Source organism: Ciona robusta, chromosome 5 (assembly GCF_009617815.1).
Source record: "Ciona robusta chromosome 5, ASM961781v2".
Classification (NCBI taxonomy): Eukaryota; Metazoa; Chordata; class Ascidiacea; order Phlebobranchia; family Cionidae; genus Ciona; species Ciona robusta.
Genome location: NC_143239.1, coordinates 5,273,620 through 5,295,837, shown reverse-complemented (window position 1 = coordinate 5,295,837; position 22,218 = coordinate 5,273,620). Strand labels below are relative to the sequence as shown.

Below are 22,218 nucleotides of genomic sequence, written 5' to 3'. Positions count from 1 at the left end.
AACAACCATGACGCGAATTTATATACAGCACATTTTGTATTGCGTATAAGCGAATATGACACAGCGTATGGCGATTGGTACGATAGAAATGTATGCAGAGTAAGAGAGTATATTCTGTAAGCTGTAAATATATTGAGTATAGCAGTGGCATTTACTTTGACGAGTAAGCTATTGCAATCACTTTATGTTCTTTCGGGGAAAACACAAATCCACTCTGGCCCTCATGCAGAGTAATTGGAGTTGGTGTTTCGGAAACAATTCGAAACTTTTGGCAGATGTTTCCAAAGTAAAGAAACATTTTGTTTTCTGCAATTGTTTTTCCAATACATTGTCGTGGTCCAAGTGAAAAAGGAGACATCTTGCTGGAATTGATAAAACTTCCTACTTCATTGAGGTGTCTTGATGGATCGAATGTTTCAGGATCCGTCCATACTTTTGGGTCCGTGTGAATAGCAAAGACATTGCTCATGACCTGTTGATAATATGACGACAACTGTAAAAGTTTAAGGGGTAATTTTACGGTCTTTAAATATTTGGCCTTTTATAGAGTTTAGCACAGCAAATACGCAATCTATTTTAAACCAATGCATGCCGCTTTCACTGGTTAACACTGGAGACACAAGCTAAAGCTATGTTAGTAAGAGCGAACAAAAACGTATGAAGGTTACCATTGTGCCAGCTGGTATTTTGTACCCCTTCACCTCGGTGTCACGTGATACTTTATGAGGTGCATTCAGAGAACCGATAGAGTGAAGCCGCAACGTCTCTTGGATAAATGCGCAAGTGCAAGGAAGCTTTTTACGATCGTCAAGTTTTAAAACTCCGCTATCACCTGTTAAAACTTTCTTTTATATTGTTGTATATTGCCCCGACCAATTCTAAATATGCGGCAGGATTAAGTTGTCAGCGAAATTTTTGTGTGTTTCATTGGCTTGTTAATCTTGTTTTTATATGCCTACGGTGCTTTTATACTGTATACACAGCAGTGTCGAATACACAAGAGTTAGACATGCAATTCCGTTAATACAATTATCTTTGCTTTCTATAATGTATAGTATTTCACAAACAGTATAACGAAACTTTTTTTGATTCGAAACATTTACGCAATTTACGAGTAACGAAAGTATTTGCCCCTTACTGTCGTATAAAACGCATCCCCCATATATTTACCGATATTGTCGACAATTTCTCGGTGTATGCGATCTTGCCATTTAGGAAAGTGCATTAGGGCAAGTAGCAGCCAAGCTAATTGAGAACCAGTGGTTTCATTCCCTGCTAGAAGAAGTTCACGTACTATCACACATAACTGTAGTTCCTGCAAACGTTAACAATTTTGACAAAACTAATACTATATATATCTGTAAACGGGACGAAATGTATTTTTTTATGTTTTAGTTATGTGTTTTTTTAATTTTGTGTTTTTCAATCGACTGTTAAGCTTTGCTTTAGGTTTAAACTAAAGCGACGCAGGTGTTTACGTTATATTTGTTTTTGGAAAAATATGCTACGAGACTGTATTTTTGATTACGTCATCAAAGAATTTGTGTCAATTCCTTACATCAAAAGATGAGTGATGACCTTCTTTCTTCATTTCGAAGAGAAATGCATCGATCAGATCCCGGAGGTTGTTTTCATCGAACGAGGATTTATGTTCGTCAATGTCTTGTTGAATTAACTCTTAAGAAAACAGATCATTAAACGGAAAAATTGAGAAAAAACTAACACAGTCCAGGAAAAGTTGGTATTACCGGCAAATGTGGCGAAGCTCTTACGGAACCTGACGTTAATTCGACGGAAGGGTGGAAAATGTATCAACCATGGGTATATGGATATCGGAAGAAGAAAACTTGGCCCAGAATGCGCCAAACTAAAAATATTATGTGATATTAGTATCCTGTCTCTATGAGGCATTACACGGGCGAAAATCGGACTAATTTTTTGTGGGTTCTAACCTCAACAGATTACAGAATACATCAGTCAAAACATAACAGAGCTACTTAAACTTTACACAAACAGACGTAGAGTAGAAATGTTTATTTACCTCTCGACTATACAGCTCATAATCTTGGTAAACCACTTGTCGTTGTATTCGAACCTTTTCCCAAGAACAATGCTGCAGATTACGTTGGTAACCGAAGATAAGAGCATATGCTGAACACAAAAAAAAGAAATATATAAGCATGACGAAATCTTAACGGTTAATTAGGCGAGCACCTTTTACAAGGTCACGCGCTAAGTAAGTTTCGCTTATACTGCATAAAATCACAACCTATTTCATCGTGAAACATAAAGCGCTTCATGCAGAGGTTTATCTCCATATACGTCAGGTGTGGACACACCGCGCCTATTATATCTGAACCTGCATAATGGTTTACAGGCATCTTTCAACATTGCACACTTTCTTACATGAGCCTGAAAAGGTTTTCCATCCTGAGAATGTATCTCCCGTATAAAGTATTGAATCTCTTCGTTTATTCTTTCCTCTGGTGTTTTATTATTAATCAGATTTCTGTAAAACATTAGGAGAGAGAGTTCTCTATATGCCATTCTTAGTTTGTTTGCTGTATATTCTTTCTCTAGGAGTGAAACATTGCTGCGCAGCTATATTCGCCAGAAGTCTTGAAATTTAGGTTTCCCTCAAACCCAGTGGCTAGTTCAAGTTATTCAAATCAATATTCACATGTCGTGTTTTAATCCACGCTGTTAAGTGTATATACTCGTCTCTCACCTATGTAGAGCTTGGTGCACAAACTTGCGCTGTATTTTCAATCTTTCGGTATATGCCGAGTTAAATATACCCCGATGCAGAAGTATTTGGGTAAAGAACTCGTTGGTAAACCTATCCGAAATCGCTGATGCTCTTTTGACGAACACCTGTATGAAGTATTGTGAATATCTTCATTGTTCAATAAATCTACTTTTTTCACATTTCAACCCAGTGGTACTTCAGCGGTTGACTAAATTGTCAGTCATACATAAGTACATAAAATCCCATAAAAACAATAACCCTTAAAATTACAAACGTGGTAACTCAAAAGCGGGCACGCGGTATATGAGACAGAAAGCATATGTTATTACAGCTGTCATTACTCCGTCACGCAAGGATTACTTACACTCATTTCATCTCATGCACTCTAGCATAATCTTACCTCGTTTAAAGTACTTTGAGAAGAAACGATCACCGCATTGGTTGTTCCCAATTTTATCGCCATAATGTCGCCATGTTTGTAACTCCATTCTTTCAATACGCTATGTGGGTGTTCGCCAAGATATGGCAGGACCCCAAGAAAAGGCAGACCCCGTTCACCAGGTGGAAAGCCAGGCGGAAAAAATATCATTTTAGAAATACATCGCGTTATGTACAGAGTCACCACCGCCAGCAATATTGTGGTAACATTACCAATTGTAATTAAGCCTAACACGGTCTCCATTTCCATTGCTTGTCAGTTTTTTTTTTCTATTTAACCCAATATTTGCAATAAAGCCTATTAAAAGTTAGATGAAATAAAACACAGTAAAGGATCGAATGAATTTCAAACTATACCCGGCTTTTGTCCAAAATGGGCCGTCAACGCAATTCGTGACCTTTAATACAAACAATATACGACAAAGATGGTGGTTCTAAATCAAACAATTGTTGGACTAAATATTTACGTTTTACTAGAGATAAATTGATCATGAATCGTTGAAGGTGCTCGCACATATCTCAACGAATTCATGCCTGTTTCAAAATCGCAATTTAAACTTAGCTTATAACACTTAACTGGAAGTGTTGACCTACTTTACCGCCTGCAGCCTTTCTAAACATATGTCTGCACCTAACCGGAATGAAAGGTCTGCATACCACCAGTTAATCATTATCTAATATAAAATCGGTAACTTGCCCTTAAATGTTTAGGAAAGCAGATAATTAAAAGCTGACGAAATCTATTATTTTAGCACTTACACGCAGCGTACTCCTGGTGTACTCCTGAAACCGCTTGTCGCAAATGTGAGGCGAAAATGGTGGATGCCAACACCTCGAATACAAGTAACCGCAACCAGATGGTAAAGGGCAAGTTACTTGAACCGTGGAAATGTACGGCGTACAGTTTCGGGGACATAATTGCAGCAATACCCGAACCGGTGTGATTCTTAAACTTTTTTTAAGCATCGATCGCTAAAGGAATATAGTTGGGGAACCTGAAACCTGCGGTGTTTGGCGGAATCGCTTTCCAGTTACGCGTATATATTTACAACGTCTTATATTTGGGCAATAACGCCTTATCAAGAAACGAATGTAAATTATTTATGCTTTGGTGGGGGAACAACACAATATATTATTGTTGTTTTATTTCATGCAACTGTGACCTGTCGTAAAAAAGACATAAATGATATGGGGGTAAAATTAATTATCATGAACACATATATATACGTGTGTTTATATTTTTGAGTCGTTTATTATTTACATCGACAAATGTGACTCAACAATAAAAAAACGTGTAAAACAATGAAAATAAAGCTTGTGACATTTTTAAATCGGAATATAATTTCTTTAGGAGAATATATGCCGAAAACGGTTGGAAAATAAGATATTTGTCCAGATAGATATAAATTACTACTTTTACATTCATCGTTTACTGTTAACGATAAAATACCATGAACACAGAAGTCTTTAGTTGTTGAGTAGCATTCCACCCAGAGATTGGAAATTCGAGTGCTGAATAATCGCCACAGTACAAGTTCGTATCAGAGGGCCCGTCGTGGTAGCTTGTCCCCCCAACGCAGGCGTGTTCCGTATTGTATTTATCCGTCCGGTATTTAACACCAAGGCATAAGGCAAATGCGCTTCGTTCATAATTGATAGTTCGAAACTGAAATAATAAATTCATTTTAACCAACTTCGCTATATGCGATAAATTCTATATCATATAGGCCTACTGACCTGAATGTAACCTGGTTCTACTTCTCCTTGTGTTAATGTGCCAAATTCCGTTACAAGTGTTTTTTTGCTTCCTTTATCGAAGACAACGCTCGAGGATGGTCCGTTGTCACCTTTTAGGTATTTGTTATCTTTTAAAGGAAACTTTTGAAATAAAGTTTGCAAGTTCCCGCCTTGTTTAGAAAGGAACCCGTTGTTTGTACGATAGCGAAAATAGGACGATGATTTGTAGCGTTGTAACAATGTGTTGTTCGGTACATGCCATATCATTACATCACTGCCATTAAGCTGAAAGTAAGCGGCGTTCTTGTAGTCGTCACTAGCTGCATGCGTTACGTCACCAAATGTGTTGTTGTTTTCCCAGTTACCATCCCCATGCGGGTGCTCGGCAGAATTTTCGTGTTCGCTTGACCATCTATCGCCTGTTGTACATTTGCCATTGATGTCGTTTTCGTGGATACTTGCAACCAATGTCCAACCGCCGCCATTTGTTGTCATGTCACAGTATACTGGATACCCCAGTCCGTCAGAATCAGTGATCATGTAAACTTTATCCTTGTTCTCGATCCCGCGAAGGTCATTGCAACTGCCTGTACGTATAAGTTATTTTTGCACAACCAATCTTATTTAGTAGTAAACAAAGAAAATTAAAAAAAATGTGTCTTCACGATTCCCATGGACCATTGTTAATTGTTTAAAATATTCTAAAGGTGCCCGACTTTCCCAATCACCATACTATAAGTAGATATACGTGTAAGTAAATTTTGCATAGCCAATTACTTATAATCACGCTATGTTGTTTTATACCCGGATGATTCATGTAAATTGTCCATTCGAAGCGAATTAATGTTCCATCCCACCCCGAATTTTGGTCAAGTCTTGTCACTTCGACCACAAGACGATCCTGTTTTATTTCTAGTATCGTAGTGTTGAATTCGAGGTACTGCTGGCTGTCCCATTTGTTTGTAGCCGTTGCAATCGCATGATACGGTATCGAATTTAAACACAAATTGTAGCCAACTTCAACTCTTGCTTTGTTTGTTGTTGATGCAACCATTCCTTCAAACCCTCCATTGTGCAAACCTGTAACTAAGCAGGCATTCCATATTTATTGGACAAGTGGTTAAGAAAACCGCACAATCTTTAAAAATTTGGTCATTTAACCAAACATTGTCAAAAGCTAAATGTGTCTTCATAGTCTAATATATTTGCAAATTAATACGGGTATGTATGTGTCCGGATAATACAACATTACGCTCTATAAACATTCTCTATACTTACTTTCGGAGGAGACAATAATGATGCAGGCGAAGAACACAACTGCTGTGCATAACATTCTTCTGGTTGCCTAGTGTGGTTGCTGCTTCTAATTTGCTAAACGGTATATGAAAACGCACTCTGCAGCTATATATTAGTTTGCGGAAGTATTCCTCAGAACCGTTAATGAAAGCACCAGTTGAACTGGTATAAAAAAGGATACAGGGTCAGCGCTGGTTACGTTTTCTAGAAAAGTGTCTTCGCATACGTATGTAACCCATTACACAACCCACTATCCTAAAAAGATACAAATCAATATACGGACTCGGATCGGGAATACGTACGTGTGTGCACTGGATTTCCTCGGGTCATTTGCAAACCCAGATTGGTGGTCGGGTACTTTGAATGCTTGTTGGCAAGTTGCATGTTCAAAAATTACAAGCGCATTGTTGGTAATTTTGAACAGGTATTATTTTTACAACTTCATGTGATATTTGTTTCTTATTTTATGAAATCCTTATATTGTAGTTAAAGATTTCTATGAACAAAATGGCATTAAAGTAAATCAAGCTGTTACAAATAGTTTTTTTTTCTAAAAAATATTAAATCTTTCTGCATTGTTTATTCTTTATTGTCTTATTATAAAAAAACAATGCCTCACCTCTACCTAAAAGCACGTGTAATCAAAGCCAAGCTTATATAGATATGTCATTAGTTACCAAGATTAAAATTAAAGCTTTTCGTCTGCATTTTTCTGTGAGTTTATGTGACAAAATGCGATATTGTTTGTGCTATAGTCATAATACTACGATGTGCTGTAGGGGACAGTTAACTACTGCGTTATAATTTTGAGTATTTGTTTGCTGTAAGTACCGTAATAAGATATAATTATGTCAAAAAACGTTTGGGACGCTGCTGCTGCAGAAGTCCAGTTAATGCAAAGTGGTGGAGGCAATTCTTTGGAAAAGTTTATTCTGTTTGTCGGAGGAAAATCTTCGGTAAGTCGCAACCAAGCAAACATGTTACGGGTTTGAAAGTATGGTATAAAATACCTCAGATACATTACCAAAAGGGTAGGCTAATCCTTTTCATGTACATTTTTGTACTTTACAATGAAATTTAACTTATCAGGTTGAATAAAATTTATATTAATAACAGTCTGTTCTATATTAAATACCTTAATAGTAAATTTCACAGGGGAAAACAACAGCAATTTTGAAATTTCTTTCAAGAGATGAAGCTCCCAGACCGACCACTGCTCTTGAGTATACCTTTGCAAGGAGGGCAAATAACTTGGTTTGTTAAAGATTTTCTTCTGTTTTATATAAATACTAAGAAGACTAGAATTTTGTTTAACATTTTTTTACCAATGTTTATTAATTTTTAAGCTAAATCACCAAAAAATGTTAGATTTATTGTTCAGTTAGGTCATATAACCAGATAGGGGGTAAAAAAATGTTGTGATACGACTGATACCACATTTTAAAGTATGGTGCATACTACCCTATTATAGACTTCATAATATAGCTTAAAAGTGCAAACACGGCTACAGTTAAAAACAGATGTGACGTTATTAACTAAAGTTGAATTTCAGTGTTTGGTCTGCAATTTTCTGTGAATTTAAGTGTCAATTGCCAGCTAATGATCCATCCACTTGGCCGCACTTGTTGTTTCCGAGCATCAAACTTTTTCTCTGAACATGCTGCTAGTTCGGGTTAAAATTAAACTATTTTGTTACTTCCCAGCAAGATAAAATGACCGGTCACATATGGGAACTTGGTGGTGGTGTTAACTTGACTAAACTAATGGATGTTTCTTTGACTGTTGATACAATCCACTCTATGACTGTGATACTGGTAAGTTCTGTTGAATTTGCATATGCTATGTCACAGTGTATCACTGTATGTGTAGTCTATTTCTTTGCCACTAATATATTACACTTGGAAAAACCTTTGACATGTTACCCTAGTTTAAAGAGTAGTGTAAGATAATGTATTTTTTAGTACACCACTACCTGGTGAGTTCTGATAGATTCATTATATTGAGCTAAAAAACAGGTGATACCATTTAGGCGAAATTTATATTTCTTTTAATGGACAATTTGTTAGGCTTTTTTTATTTTGACAAAATTTTAAACACTTAATCCTCATGTATTACACTTTCTCTCACATGCATTCCTAATTTATAAAATTGGATAAAGAACCTGTCAATGCCTGTATTTCCGCAAAATATTAAACCAGCTCTGTGGCTTAGCGTTCTGTAGTTGAATGTAATGTATTGAAGTTTTCAAATTCAGCATCATTTAATATTCATGAAAAAATTATAATGACCATTCATTTACCTAATTTTTGCTAAAATTAAAACTGTTTACGTGTTCAGGAAAAAGTAAATAAAGATTTTGAAAATAAGTGAAGGATAAAATAGTGAGAATGCCACAGTTATATCAAATTACCAACTCATTAGACTAGCCTACACAGTAAAGTAATAGATACTGATCACTAATAACGCAACTATAACCAGTGTGGATATACCACTGGTGGTACTCAGCCAGTTTTTGAGCGGTAGTTTTGAAGATATCCCCACCATTTGATGGCAGGATTCATTCATCAGTTTGTCATCTTTTATACATCTAAGTAACCAATGGGCAAGATCTTGTGTAGATACAACATACTCTGGTGCATTTTTGTTTAGTGTTGTCTGAAAAATTCACATAATTTTATTTGTTTTTTCTTCTAAAAATAAAGAGTAAAACATACTTGTAAAGACGTATTTGACCATTTCGGGCAGCGTGTTGAACTGTAAATTTACACTAACTAATTTAACCTTTGTGATTTAAAACTGTTTAGAATAATAATACTTCAGATTTAAATATAATGACATGAGTAGAAACTAACAACACAAAAAATAACAGGAACAACTGTCTGCCGAAAACATTTTATGCTGCCACTAAAGTGCTCAATAACGTTTTACGCCAGTTGTTTTACCAAATAGGTAATAAAAGTTGTTTACGATGTAAAAATTGTGGAATGTTTACCGTGTATTCATTTGTAAATGGTTGATCTGATATTTCTGGAGGTGCTACAATCACCCAATCTAAGTCCTTAGCTTTCTTTAATATATTTATCATTCTTGCATGATCGTTAACAATTCCTTTCATAAAGAATGGTGTGAAGTATCCATTGGGCAGTAAAAAGGCTGTAAAAAATAATTCAATAATATTTTGGCATTGTGGTAATGGCATTTAAATTAAAAGCTACCAAGATTTTTCTATTATTACACCTGTTTAACATTAATGTACTAGCATTTCACCTGTTCCGTTTTTAATCTGCTAATTTATAAGAAGAGTCTATAGAACAAAAATATATAGCCTATTTTTAAAAAATGTAAAATTCAATATAATATATATATATTTATTATTTAGACAACATCATGCTTGTTTTTTATATATGCAAGTAATATATATACATATACATGCAATGCATGTATAATTTAATGTAATTCAATATACTGTGCTCCCGTTTTAACAATATTGTTAACATGTCAGCAAAAGTCATTAGATTCAAAAAGTTTATGGTTACATTTTAACCTCTAAATGCTGTTAGCACTAGGTCTATTTCAAGTCATGAATTATATTTACGATGAATAAGCTGCTTATAATTTGTCACAGACGTAAATGACCTCTGTTACCCGCATGTATATAATCTACATAGCCTTAAGCTATTCTGTAAGATTCAATGATAAATCACTGTTTCATGAACTTTTGAACTAAATGAAACTCTTTTATGACAGTGTTTTGTGTTTGCATTTTTGTTTCATTAGATCAGGATAAAAAGATCATCAATTAAAATTATCAAAATATAGGAATTAACAGCAAAACAACAATTGTGATAACACTGTAAATAAAAAATTACCAAACGATATATTTTAATCAACTGCCTAAGTGCCTAATAAACCCAAATTAAAAAAAACTCACAGTAAATATCTATCTAATTAATTTAAAGATACAAAAGACAGAAAATTGGTTTATTTTTTGCAAATTTTTGGGGCAAATATGTTTTTAAACTTACCCACACCAACCACCACAATCTGCTTTACATTATTCTCTCTCATTCCTTCTATGATGTTTCCAATTCCATGAGATATCACTGTTGTTGGCACTGCAATGTTAAAGGTTTAAAAAAATCTTTCCCTTACTGTCTGCTGTATATTTTGCAACAAAAACAGAGGCTTTCTTTGAACAAAACTAAAATATTAAATTGCTTATTTGTAAAAAAATAAACATTGGTAAAAAACAAAAAATAAAATTATAGTTACTTACTTAAGCTGAATCCATTTCCAAGACAAGAAATGACAGCATCCTTTCCCTTGATTGCATCAGACACCTCCTCCTTCTTTAAAACATCACCTTGAACAACTAGAATCTTGCTTCTTACATGGCCAGGTATTTTTGTTGGCGTTCTTACAAATGCAGTGACCTGTATATCTGTAATGCAAAAACATATATCGTCCTGACCTATTCAAAAGTGTGCACATTTTAACAGGAAACCATTAAATGCATTTTGCAATGAACTTGCTTACCTAATTCATCAGCCGCTTGCTCTAAAACTGCGAGACCGCTTCTGCCTGTCCCTCCAAACACAATCAGATTCTTCATTTTGTAAAACACACCGTGCACCAGCTTTCACAGAACGTTTGCTTTCAAGCCAAACCACGGTTTGTTGACTTTGTGTTGAGGTTGTCTTTTTCACCTCTCTGCCTATTCTCTCTCACTCTCTCTTATAAAAAATGAGCAACCAAGTGGAAAAGAATGTGGGACAAACCACTCTTATTCACCATTGGACAAAAACAAGTGTGACGCACATAAGCTTTTCTACAGAATAAGGCCACCATCTACACAGTTGTTTATGTGAAGCTATTTACATGACCTTACATTCCATTTACTGTAAGTAAGGCTTGAGGGCATGAGTGGCTTTATTTACATGATAGATCTTTATTACATGGTAGCTAAAACAAGACACCACAGTACTTCATATACTGACATACCTACACAACATTTTCAAGCAATAAAACAGTAAAGATGCTTTTTTTTATAGTAGTCCTTCATAAATCTCTTAAAATGAGCTTACTTTAATATACAACATTTATTTCCTAGGTGTTAGACTTGTCCAACCCGAGTGAGCTTTGGTACACAGCAGAGAATCTTCTGAAAGCGGCTCGAGCTCGAATCGATGCAACTCTGAGCCAAATGAGCAAACAGAAAGCTGGTTTGCAGCAAAAGTTTTTAAAAGAAGCGTGGGAAAGACTTGGTGGGAAAGACAGGCCGGTAATGTTATCTTCATTTTGTTCCCTGTGGAAATCATTCTGAATTTCTCATATTTTCTACATAAGTTGAACAAAATGATGAACTTTTGCCAGTTTAGTAATGTTATCATAAATAAGTGTAGAAATCAAAAATTACCTTAATTTTTGGTCAAGAAAAAAACAAAATATATATTAATATATATACCACCAATTTGAATTTATTGATCAATTGAAATTTTAAACAGTATAAATAAATTCGAGATATTTGCTCAAAATATCATTTCCAGGATGCCCACGTTATCAATCCCTTCCTTGTCCCCTTGGTTATCATCGGAAGCAAATTTGATAAATTTCAAGAAATGGAACCTGAACAGAAAAAGGTCGGTTGGAAAAATATTCTACATTATTATAAAGGTGGTCAGGTGGTGTATTAGAGTTGTAAGAATATATTGTTAAATTTAGACAAATAAAAAAATGCCCATTTTAATTATAAAAGTGACTTTATAGGAATAACTTGTTTTTTCTTTTTATAAAGACTTTTTTTTGCATTTGTAGCAAAAAGTTTTTTTCCAAGCTAGCTAATTCCATGTTTCATGAACAATTCAATTTTAAAATTTATATTAACTTTAATACTTTACAGTTCGTTTCCCCTGATTTAGTAGTTTAAACATAACAAACACAGTTCAAATTGTGCGAAGCTTTTAGCAGTCCCTGTGTTGAAGCAATAAACACACTTATGCCAATTTTATCGCCATGAAATCTAAAGTGGTAGTTCATTTATTATTATTGGCCTTTCGAGGAATTTAAATTAGCCGGTTCACTTGAGTTCTTCAAGTTCTAAGCTAATTCGAATTTCAATGTGATTTTAACCTTTATTTTCTTTATTGTGTTTACATAGAGTACTGGTCCTAATCCCTGATTCAGCTTAACAATAAAGTTAAACATTGAATAAAACCACATTGACAAGTCACTTGTATCGCACTGTATACCATCAAACAATAAACAGTTAATATTTAATATCTAATGAAGACAATGAAGTTACTGGTATTACATTACCACATGGAGTTTCTCTATTACAGATTCCATGTACAAATAAATTAACTGTTATTGTTTACATTAAAATAAAGTACATGACATTATGGGTATAGTCATCTACAAGCAGAGTAAAATCTATAGTAGGAGGAAAACTAGTATGCTAAAACGAATTATGCTAGACACTTTAAACATTATGTCTTTGATTATGGTATTTATGTGTAAAACTTATACGTTTTTAAGCATTGAAACACCATAATTTCTCATTTAAAAAAAACATTTAAATTTGAATACCCTTTATATTCTGTTTTATTTGAAATGTTTTCATTCCCAGGTGATCACCCAATGCATCAGGTACCTTGCTTTATCCAATGGTGCATCAGCCATCTTCATGAGCTCAAAAATTGAAGCCACAGTAAAAGGACTTCGCCACATAATGAATGTAGCAGCATTTGGAGGGCCACTAAAGTATGTACCTTTATACTGAATAAATTCATTCATGACACGTTTTTTTTGTGGTTTACTTCATCGAATGTTTTTGTAGTTTAGTATATATACATAACGTATTTTTATATTTAATATTAATGGTGTTTTAACAAAATATTTTGAAAATATGATTTTGCTAATATAATTACAAATTACCATCATGGTTGTCAAAATATAGAAATCTTATTTAATAATGTGAAAAATGCTATGCCCAAATTTATCTTTATACTTTATTTTGCCTAATTTGTGTGAAATTTAGTAAAAAAATTACACTTGTGGCTGCTTTTATATTCCAAATTTCATGCCGTAAAACTAATTAATTTTTTTTTTGCAGCAAGACACCAGTGATTGACAATAAGCGACCCCTCTATGTGCCAGCAGGTATTGATAGCTTAGATGGCATTGGGTCGCCTCCATTAAAGAGCTCGGATATTGGCCGTGTGTCTTCCAGGTAATTATATGGGTGAATGGAACTTATTCATCCTCATGTGGCGAGGCAATGACAGTCTTTATAACTCGGGTGTTTTGTTTGATACACCTGGTGCCTGCTTAGGAGTTACCACCATGTAACTTTGTGGGTGATTATTTTTGGTGGGATTTTTTTGGTTTTATGTAGGCTGACAACTTTGACAACCCATTAGTGACCACTGGGTTGAAACAATTTTTGTTTAGTGTCTTTCCCAAGGATAACCCACAATTGTAGCAGGGTCAATATGAAATTCTATTTCTTACAACAACCCTAGTTGTGTCTTATATTGTGTACATTAAGTGTTACAGTTAAACTACGCCTTATGTTGCAAAATTCGTGTGTGTGATACATTTTTTATAAAACGCAAAAATTTCTTAAAATAGCTTTTGTGTGAGACACTTATTCACACATATTTTCATTAACATTAACCAAACTGATACTCTACCAGGAATCCGACTGAAGTGTGGAAATCCGCATTTTGTGGCCATTTCCCTCAGGAAAATACAGGCTCAAAACTACAAGCTTCGTTACAAGATGACCCGGCAAAAGACAAGCAGTTTAAGGAACCAAGAATTGATGAACTTCGAGCTCAAAAAGACAGAGAGTTGGAGGCATTCAAGAAACAAGAGGGGCAGAAATGGACAACAAGAATTAGCTAAAGACTATTTACTTGAAATTCTTTATAAAACGTAGTACATAAAATTGCAATTGTTGTGCTTAGTTGAAGAGCATTTTAGCCTATATGCTGCAAAATTTTATGTTAGTAGTTTTTACCGAAAACATTTTATTGGATCTGTGCTATGATGGTATTATTAACGGTCAAAATATCAAAGAGATTCAATATATTAATTGTATTTGACATTTTGTTTTCGATGTTTATTGATTTACCAACAGTGGTTTTTACTTTATTAATCTGACCACACATTTCTTATGTTTGTGCTTACTAGGTAATTTTAATTTCATCCTTTATTGGGAAACTTGTTCTCTGATACTTTATACAAACTGTTGTTGAATGAAAATCCTCTATCTTCATATATTTCTCCAGCACACTGTGTTTTGAACTAAAGAAAATATATTTCATTACTGAACCAATATTTTTATGTTTAGATGTCAAAAACTGTTAGGTTGTTAAAGTATCTAGGTCGAAAGGAAAAATTATGCAACTAAAGTATTTAACGAAAAAAGATGCTAAAAATGTTGCTGTGTGGTCAAGAATTGGTGTCTTTCTAATACAGGTAACTTGGTACTTAAATATATAATAAAGCAATGGGGTAAGATGAATACCACACATAATGTTATGTATCTCCTTTGATTACTAATGCTCTTGAAGAGCTGGGAAGATACAGTTATATATTACTGTAAATATTCTTTGTTTACTACTAAATTATTTTAAACTACTTGAGTGTAAGTTTGTAAAGTAAATGCAGGTTTAGGCCAACCTAATTATATTTGTTTCTATTAAAAATTTAAACTGGGTTTGTTTCTATTAAAAATTTAAATAAAAGATTCAATAATACATCTTGCTCAGACCCTCACTGATAAATAATTAATATTACTATATTCCAGCTCTTAGCTAATGTTGTTCCTGACTACCAAGGAGATGCTTTCCAACCTGTTGTCAGTCCCGCTGTTGGTTGGATTGATGTTGTGATTCGTGCTGCACTTGATGGCTTTCATAAATGGGATGCACAGTATTTTACATACATAGCAGAGCATGGGTAATGAACTGTTTCTGTACTGTATTTGAATTAATGGAACTTATTCACCCTTGCGTGGCAAGGATTTTTTTGTTTGCATTTATGATTAACAACTTGGACATCCAATTAGTGACCACTGGGTTGGAGCAATTGTTGTTAAGTGTCAAGAATAAGAAACTTGTGTTATACAGCTATTATTGAATTGGGAAGTAAAGTTTATCAAATAATGCTGTGGTAAATTTATACAACCTTTTTTGGTAGTTAAACTGTTATCCAATTGGTAGGGTATGCCTGTCTGGTATTTGCCTACATTAATTTCTGAACGGTACCAAGTTATAATTGCTGGTGTAATGGACAAACTCTTTCCAAATCCCAGGTTCATGATTTAATTTGCTGTAGCACTTTACCCATGTAGGATAAAATATATGGTTTTAATTTACTATAATATATTCTGTGTAGGTATGTGGAAGAAAGCACATTTGCCTTTTTTCCTATGCTACCAATGTCATGCCATGGAATCGGTGCAGTTCTTACATCTGTGACAAACATTTTCTCATTCCATACCTGCTGTCTATTAGCTGCTTTCTGTCTGAATACGTTTTTATTTATTGGTGGGTAACAGGTTTCATTATTTTGGGAAAATGCAATTTCAGTCTTGGATATTTTTGTCATTTTCTATTACTTAACCTTAACCCATATTTAACTCAGCTTTTCCCCAACAAATGTAAAAATGCAATCTGTTTTCACTCTAAGCCATTTTGTATAGTTATCATTTTTATGATATTTGTCTTTTATTAACTTATGCTATAATTTGTTTTTTTAACAGAGGCAGCTGCTGCAGTCTATGATTTAACTTTGCTTATTTATAAAGACAAGACGTTTGCTTTCTTGGCATCAATGTGTTTCTCATTCAATCCCTCATCCATATTTTTCTCCTCTTGTTACTCAGAGACAATGTTTGCATTCTTTTGTAAGTATATGAAATTAATGTAACCTAAATACCCTTACATAGTAGGGCAACCACAGTTGTCAAATCATTGGTTTTCTGTTTCACACACTTCAAAACCATAAGTTTTTACATATTTATCTTTATGTGTGATTATTTTTTGGGATTTTTTTACGTATGCATGACAATTTAGACAACTCATAAAAAACGGAACTTGTACATATACCTACATTTTATATACATTTAGGTCAATTTATTATGTATTACAGTATTCAAAGGGTTGGTAGCAGCTGAAAAGAGGAAAATGTTTCAATCTTCACTCTGGTTTGTTTTTGCTTCTTGTACTCGATCCAACGGCACAGTTAACGCTGGTTTTATAGCTTATTACTCCTTGAAACATTTCTTAAATATGAAGCATACTGGATTTTATGTAATTATATATTTTTTAAAGACTTTTATGCACTGTGTTATGATTTGTATTCCTTTTTGTTTGTTCAATTACTATGGTTATGTAAAATTCTGTAATGGGAAGATGGAAGAGAATTTATTGAATAATAATTCTCCAGAAATACCTGCATGGTGTAACAAACCTATACCATCCATATATAATCATATACAGCAACACCATTGGGGACTTGGTCTATTTGCTTATTATAAATGGAACAAGATACCAAACTTTATTCTTGCTCTGCCTGTCGTAATTATTACTGTTAAAGGGGTGTATGAATATCTAGAAAGACGTAAAGGAGAAATATTATATCTTGGTCTTCCATTTAGAAACTTGAAAAATCCTGTTATACAAGCAAAAAGTGCATTTTTTGCTTCCCAGAGTATTTTCTGTTATATTTGCCACTTGGTTTTTCTAGTTACTTTTTCTCTGTGTTTTATGCATGTCGAGGTAACAACTCGTATGGTAATGTCTGGCTCACCCTTGCCTTACTGGTTTGTTGCTAGCTATTTATATTCTTGTGTGGATCAAATGAATGTAACATGGGATTCTAGGGCAAAGCTTAGCAAACCCACCAAGTATTTAGTTGTTTATTTTTGTAGTTATTTTGTAACTGGTATCGTTCTACATGTTAATTTTCTACCATGGACTTGAATTAAAGCAGAATTGGCTTTATTTTTATTTTAACGAATCTTATGAATGTGAGTAACTTTCTACAATGAATATATTATATTGCACGAACAAACATGAAGTGGCACAAAATATTTTCACATGAAGCAATATATATAAACATGACATGTACGTAACACTGTAGTTTCACCAAGCATTGTATAGGAGTGTAATAAATAATAAGCAGGTCATATAAAAATAGATTGCATTTATGTTGTAAAATTGTTATGCATTATGGAACCCTATAACTTCTATCATAGAGCAAACAAAAGTCCCGTTTTCCCCAACAAGTGAGGGATTATTAAAAGTGGAACTTGGTTGGGATATTCCATTTAAAAGAGATGTGTCAATTGCGATACTTATACCACCACCCCCACCGATTTTGATGCCGTTTTTGTCCGCCATCATGAAAAGGTCATCACGCTGTGGGCTTGGGTATGGAGTGGGGGTTCTGTTCACACCCATTGCACCAACTAATGGTGGAAGAATGAGAGGTTCAGCTGTTTTAGGAAGAACAGGGGGCGGAGTTGTGTCTACATTGATAGGAGGCAGGGAACAGGATCCTGATCTACTGGGAGTTGCATCACTTAGTTGCGGGATCTTATTCGTGCTCTTAGTAATCCCAGACCATTTGTACACTGCAGGTTCTGGAAGTAACTTGAAGACAAATGACTCCCCAGTTCCGAAGTACCCCTTGGAATTTATTCTCTCTTCCCAAGCTGTAGAGAGATAAGCTCCAATTACAGCATCTGTTACTGTTTTAATAAGAAGAACTGTAGGTTCATGAAGATCACAGCATGAGAAGAAGGAAGTTAGATTGTAGCCGTGTTTATTTGTGGAAAATAACACTACTGGACTTAGAACTGTAGTTGAATCTGGCAGCCACTTGTACAGTGTTGTGAGCAAGGATTGGCTGGCTATTTCAGATTCTACTTGTTTTATGGTGGTTACATGTGTCCATTGGTTCATTGGGGAACGCGTTGTATCTTGAAGGTTTGGATTGTTTGACGTCATCAACATTTTTCTGTGCCGGCGATTTATCTCTTTACTGGGTGGCAGTTTAAAACCAAATGCTTTACGGAACAACATATTTATGCTCACTTTGGATTCAATGTTTTGGTTGAAATTAAAAACAGCGCTGACAATATCTGAAGCATTAGCCACACCCATTTTCCTGTAAAACTTAAGAACCGACAGGGATAACCTGTAAAGTGCTTTATATCCTTCTAATAGGTACATGTCAAAGAGAATTGCAGTGTATGTGAACGGTAGACCATGGAACAAGCATCGAATCCATTGGCTGTAAACGTTGTCTGGATTCGAGGTAAGACTTAACAAGCTTTTATGCGAGGCGTTGGAATACTTTTGGGTGAGTTCTTTTAACAGATGTGTGGATGCATCTACCTCTTTTTTATTCGCATCAAGGTAATGTATGGATTTCGAATTGGAAAAAATCAATCGACAAACATGACTAAATACTTGGGCAGGGTCTTCATCGTAATGTAGAAATAAAGCAACTGCAACCGGCAAAAGAGGGCTGTAAGTGACTTGTGGAAACTGATAGTTGATACAGTTTAAGACTTTCATTAAAGTTGCTTTGCCGTTGCCATTGAGGCAAAAGTTTGGAATATCTTCAGTTTCACAGAAGCTTGGTGGTGGGAGGATGCCTGATACTCCAATCAAATGCTCATTCTCAAAGTCTGTGTACATCTGTGCGCCAAACATACTTTCATTGCACTCGACTTTGCACACCAGGCGTTTGTAAAGAACGGACCGAATATCATGATTGGCAGGGTGAAGATTTTCTCTCAAATGTGTTTTTAGGCTTCGTTTGTTTGACGTCTCTGTTAAATTGATGAATGTTGACACCAATGTTTGAGAGGCAGGTTGTGTGCTGTGTTTTACATGTTTTCCAACTTCTTCGAGGTCTACAAACTTAGAGAATGGTGTCACCACCTCACCAGCTCCATTCATTTGCATCACCACCTATTCTACTTAAACTTAATCTGTTGAAAGGTAAATATATATTAAACATATATATAGGGAAAACATAATCATAATGTGAAAATGATACATAACATATTCAATATTAGCTTTAGCAGCAACTTAGATAATTAAAAAAACAACTCCACCGTTTAATGTAATGTAATCAAGGAAATATGACCAAGAAGTTTGCTTTGTAATATTGAAACACCAAAATTTGGGGTAAATTTATTCTGTTGCTACACTGTGGTCTGCCAAAACAAATTCATAAAAATTGTAATACATTAATTTAAAACAAAGCAGATTGTGACAATACATTCAAGTTAGTGTGTTCAAATCTATGATATTTTAAAATGACAATTGTTTTACACCTAAGCCTGCTATACATACTGATACAATATCATGTTCATTTTACATATTAAAATAGTTCAGTGATTTTATGCAGCAGTTTTTCACAATAAATACAACAACAATATATCAAACTAATATATTATAATGTCTGTCATCTTCAGCAATCAGGTTGAGTTTGTGCCACTTATCCACCATGTGGTCTGGATAATGTGTTATAAAGTCCTCCTGGTCAACATTAGAAGGTCTGACAACTCTCACAGTTAGTTCAAGCGCTTGCCCAAGCAGGAACATTTCAACTTGCTCAAGGCCACCAGAATTCCCAGCATTGTTTAAATGGTTAAGCATGAGACTTTGTGGCTCACTACTTGTATCTCTCGCAAAAAGAAGCCAAACAAAAACTGGGACCTCCTCCCCTTTACAATAGAGCGCATAAAGTCTCATTGCACATTCCAGCATTACCAATTTCACTGCTTCAAAAAGTCTAATTTCAGCATTGGAACCAGAGTTAAATAGAGCCAAAAAGTGGGCTTCTCTGTCCTCTTTGCTAGACATAGCTTCAGAAAGACTTAATTGCTCCTCAAAGAAGGTCAGACAAGCGTGCATTACATTAAATCTGTTATTCTGGTCAGAAGGAAGTCTGTTTGCGAAACTCCAATCTTTTAACCACTCGCAATTATATTGCTCTTGTAATCTTTCAGGCAATGTGTTTAAAAAAGTAGCTCTGTCAGGGCAGGATGTAATGACTGGCAACCGTTGAGTTAAAATTTGAAAGACAGCAGCTCTGAGTGCACAGTAGTTATCTCCCCTTACTTGTCTCATGTAGCTACAACCCACAGAACTTATAATTTTTGAGTAACCCTTTCTCACACACTCAGCTGTGAAAGTTGTCCCTTTCCATTCTGACTTTGCATAATCAACAATAAGCAGTTTATCAGACAAGCTTACTCTCATCATAGAATCCCCATCTGTTTGTGAAGACTCCGACTCAGAATAAGAAGGCGGCTCACCAAGTGAACCACTACGGGTAACAGGCCTCGCAAAACTGTCAGTAATCACAGTTGTCGCTCCCACAGTCTCACCATCACCAGTTTCCTCACCTCCATTTACTTCACTCGTCTCTTGATTGTTAGCTTCAACTGCGCATTCAACTTGTTCTAATTGATTTCCGACTACCACAGCCTCTGATGCGCTCTCCTCATTTTGATCTTGCGTTTCTGAATCTGAAGATTTTTCCACCTCCTCAGCTGCATCAATGGATGCTTGGTACTCAAACTTCGGAAGATCAACTTCATCCTCTTCCAATAATAAATCCAAATCAACATCTTCTTCAACATCAATTTGATCCGTATCCACTAAAACATCTGTATTTTCTTCTTCCATACTTGAATTTTCAGATTCTGCTGCTATATTTTCAACTGTATTTTCCATTGAAGCTACCTGAACATTTTCTTCATTTTCTGGCTGCTCATTTGATGTACATTCTATTGTTTTCTCTTCTGTGAGTACTTTAGATTCATCTGCAACGGTAGACTCTAAATTCCCATCAGAACTTTCTTTATCCACATTCATACTTGCCATATTTTCATTAGACGCATTTTCATTTTTAGTTTCAGTAGAATTTTCAGATATCAAAAATTCATTTACATTTTCACTTGGTGTGAGTTTTGCATCTTCCACCTCATTAATTCCATCAATAGGATCAGCTACTGTCGGGATATTATCGTTAATCACCTCTAAATTTGTTTGTTGTGAAACGTCCTCACCTTGATTTCCGGTGGAGTCATATACCGAAGTGTTTTCTTCTAGTTCTTCACATGGTCGAGTACTTACATAATCCACAGGTAAATTGCACTCAATCACTTTGTATTTTCTTCCCAATAACGTTATAAATGTTTGCGTGTTAGCCATTAACGCTGTTTCATTATAGACTATGGTTTCATCTTATTAAATGTCAGAAATGGGAGTCCCCTATGTATTATTTATTAGGCACGTAAGTGGGCGTATGGATCCTTTTTTGTTGCACAATTGTTCTTTTGGGCAACCAGCTCATACATTCCCTGTAATTTATTCTGGTTCTGACGATGCGTAATTTTTGTAGTACTTTCGGTGGAATAAAGAAGTTTTATTTACAAATTTTCTTTTTTTTAGCAGTTACAACCACATAATTATGTTTAACGTATTTGCAACTTTAAACCGACGTTACAAAAACACCACTGTATAGTAACTAAAAGTCTCCATTTTCTAAGCTGGTTGTTACACCTGTTTGATATGGTTCGACTTTTGTCTGGCTATACGTAAATAAAGCGGCGTTGGAGTGATGGTGGCTATGTCTGTAGCCTATAACTATCGACTTCGGTAGGGTCTGTTTTCTGATCCTCCAAATCCCTATGGTCTTTAGTGGGTTTTCCTCCGTTTGGGAAAGATGGAGAATCTTTGTAATCTGAATCACCACTCGACTCGATTGAGTGTTCAGTACCCATAGCAGAACTGCTCGCATAAAATTCGGGTCTCGCTGTTGAAATGGTTTTACCAGTTATATCTTTCCAACCGTGGGCACTGGTATTAATTTGGAAAGGATTCGAGGAATGCAGAGTTGCATACTTTTTTTGCGGGGCCAAAGAACTTTCCTCGGCTTGTATAACTTCTGGAGTTCGATAC

At 35.0% G+C, this 22,218-nt stretch overlaps 7 protein-coding genes across 10 annotated transcripts; 2 read left to right on the top strand and 5 right to left on the bottom strand.

Moving 5' to 3' along the window:
- Positions 1-17: 17 nt before the first annotated feature.
- Positions 18-4,018, bottom strand: LOC149735907 (cytochrome P450 2J4-like). Its single transcript, XM_089878025.1, has 9 exons — positions 3,150-4,018; positions 2,729-2,874; positions 2,407-2,509; positions 2,042-2,151; positions 1,749-1,867; positions 1,559-1,677; positions 1,171-1,315; positions 669-832; positions 18-472 (listed from the first exon to the last, which is right to left on the bottom strand). Exons 1-9 carry the CDS (start codon positions 3,435-3,437, stop codon positions 152-154), a joined length of 1,515 nt encoding a protein of 504 aa, XP_089734151.1. The 5' UTR covers positions 3,438-4,018; the 3' UTR covers positions 18-151.
- A 297-nt stretch (positions 4,019-4,315) lies between these two features.
- On the bottom strand, positions 4,316-6,682 carry LOC149735906 (intelectin-1-like). The gene is made up of 4 exons (XM_089878031.1): positions 6,203-6,682; positions 5,729-6,010; positions 4,925-5,511; positions 4,316-4,853 (listed from the first exon to the last, which is right to left on the bottom strand). The coding sequence occupies exons 1-4, from the start codon at positions 6,255-6,257 to the stop codon at positions 4,623-4,625; spliced, it is 1,155 nt and encodes a 384-aa protein (XP_089734157.1). The 5' UTR covers positions 6,258-6,682; the 3' UTR covers positions 4,316-4,622.
- A 248-nt stretch (positions 6,683-6,930) lies between these two features.
- Positions 6,931-14,574, top strand: LOC149735904 (cytoplasmic dynein 2 light intermediate chain 1-like). 2 transcript variants are annotated; one of them, XM_089878034.1, is made up of 8 exons: positions 6,931-7,176; positions 7,376-7,474; positions 7,924-8,034; positions 11,331-11,501; positions 11,767-11,859; positions 12,846-12,979; positions 13,332-13,448; positions 13,915-14,574. In XM_089878034.1, the coding sequence occupies exons 1-8, from the start codon at positions 7,069-7,071 to the stop codon at positions 14,123-14,125; spliced, it is 1,044 nt and encodes a 347-aa protein (XP_089734160.1). In that variant the 5' UTR covers positions 6,931-7,068; the 3' UTR covers positions 14,126-14,574. The 2 variants fall into 2 exon arrangements, with proteins under 2 accessions (XP_089734160.1, XP_089734161.1); XM_089878035.1 differs by lacking the exon at positions 7,924-8,034.
- On the bottom strand, positions 8,428-11,085 carry LOC149735905 (flavin reductase (NADPH)-like). Its single transcript, XM_089878044.1, has 5 exons — positions 10,757-11,085; positions 10,497-10,661; positions 10,246-10,335; positions 9,213-9,373; positions 8,428-8,875 (listed from the first exon to the last, which is right to left on the bottom strand). The coding sequence occupies exons 1-5, from the start codon at positions 10,830-10,832 to the stop codon at positions 8,648-8,650; spliced, it is 720 nt and encodes a 239-aa protein (XP_089734170.1). The 5' UTR covers positions 10,833-11,085; the 3' UTR covers positions 8,428-8,647.
- LOC149735903 (GPI alpha-1,6-mannosyltransferase 2-like) lies at positions 14,570-17,370 on the top strand. Its single transcript, XM_089878029.1, has 5 exons — positions 14,570-14,701; positions 15,033-15,184; positions 15,623-15,774; positions 15,990-16,133; positions 16,379-17,370. Exons 1-5 carry the CDS (start codon positions 14,624-14,626, stop codon positions 17,209-17,211), a joined length of 1,359 nt encoding a protein of 452 aa, XP_089734155.1. The 5' UTR covers positions 14,570-14,623; the 3' UTR covers positions 17,212-17,370.
- On the bottom strand, positions 17,213-21,457 carry LOC149735902 (TBC1 domain family member 24-like). The gene is made up of 2 exons (XM_089878019.1): positions 21,324-21,457; positions 17,213-19,232 (listed from the first exon to the last, which is right to left on the bottom strand). The coding sequence occupies exon 2, from the start codon at positions 19,204-19,206 to the stop codon at positions 17,452-17,454; it is 1,755 nt and encodes a 584-aa protein (XP_089734145.1). The 5' UTR covers positions 19,207-19,232; positions 21,324-21,457; the 3' UTR covers positions 17,213-17,451.
- Positions 19,234-22,089, bottom strand: LOC149735901 (uncharacterized). Of its 3 annotated transcripts, none has more exons than XM_089878016.1 (2): positions 21,324-22,089; positions 19,234-21,266 (listed from the first exon to the last, which is right to left on the bottom strand). In XM_089878016.1, the coding sequence occupies exons 1-2, from the start codon at positions 21,466-21,468 to the stop codon at positions 19,687-19,689; spliced, it is 1,725 nt and encodes a 574-aa protein (XP_089734142.1). In that variant the 5' UTR covers positions 21,469-22,089; the 3' UTR covers positions 19,234-19,686. The 3 variants fall into 3 exon arrangements, with proteins under 3 accessions (XP_089734142.1, XP_089734143.1, XP_089734140.1); XM_089878017.1 differs by having other exon boundaries at positions 19,234-21,263; XM_089878014.1 differs by having other exon boundaries at positions 19,234-22,089.
- Between the last annotated feature and the right edge of the window lie 129 nt (positions 22,090-22,218).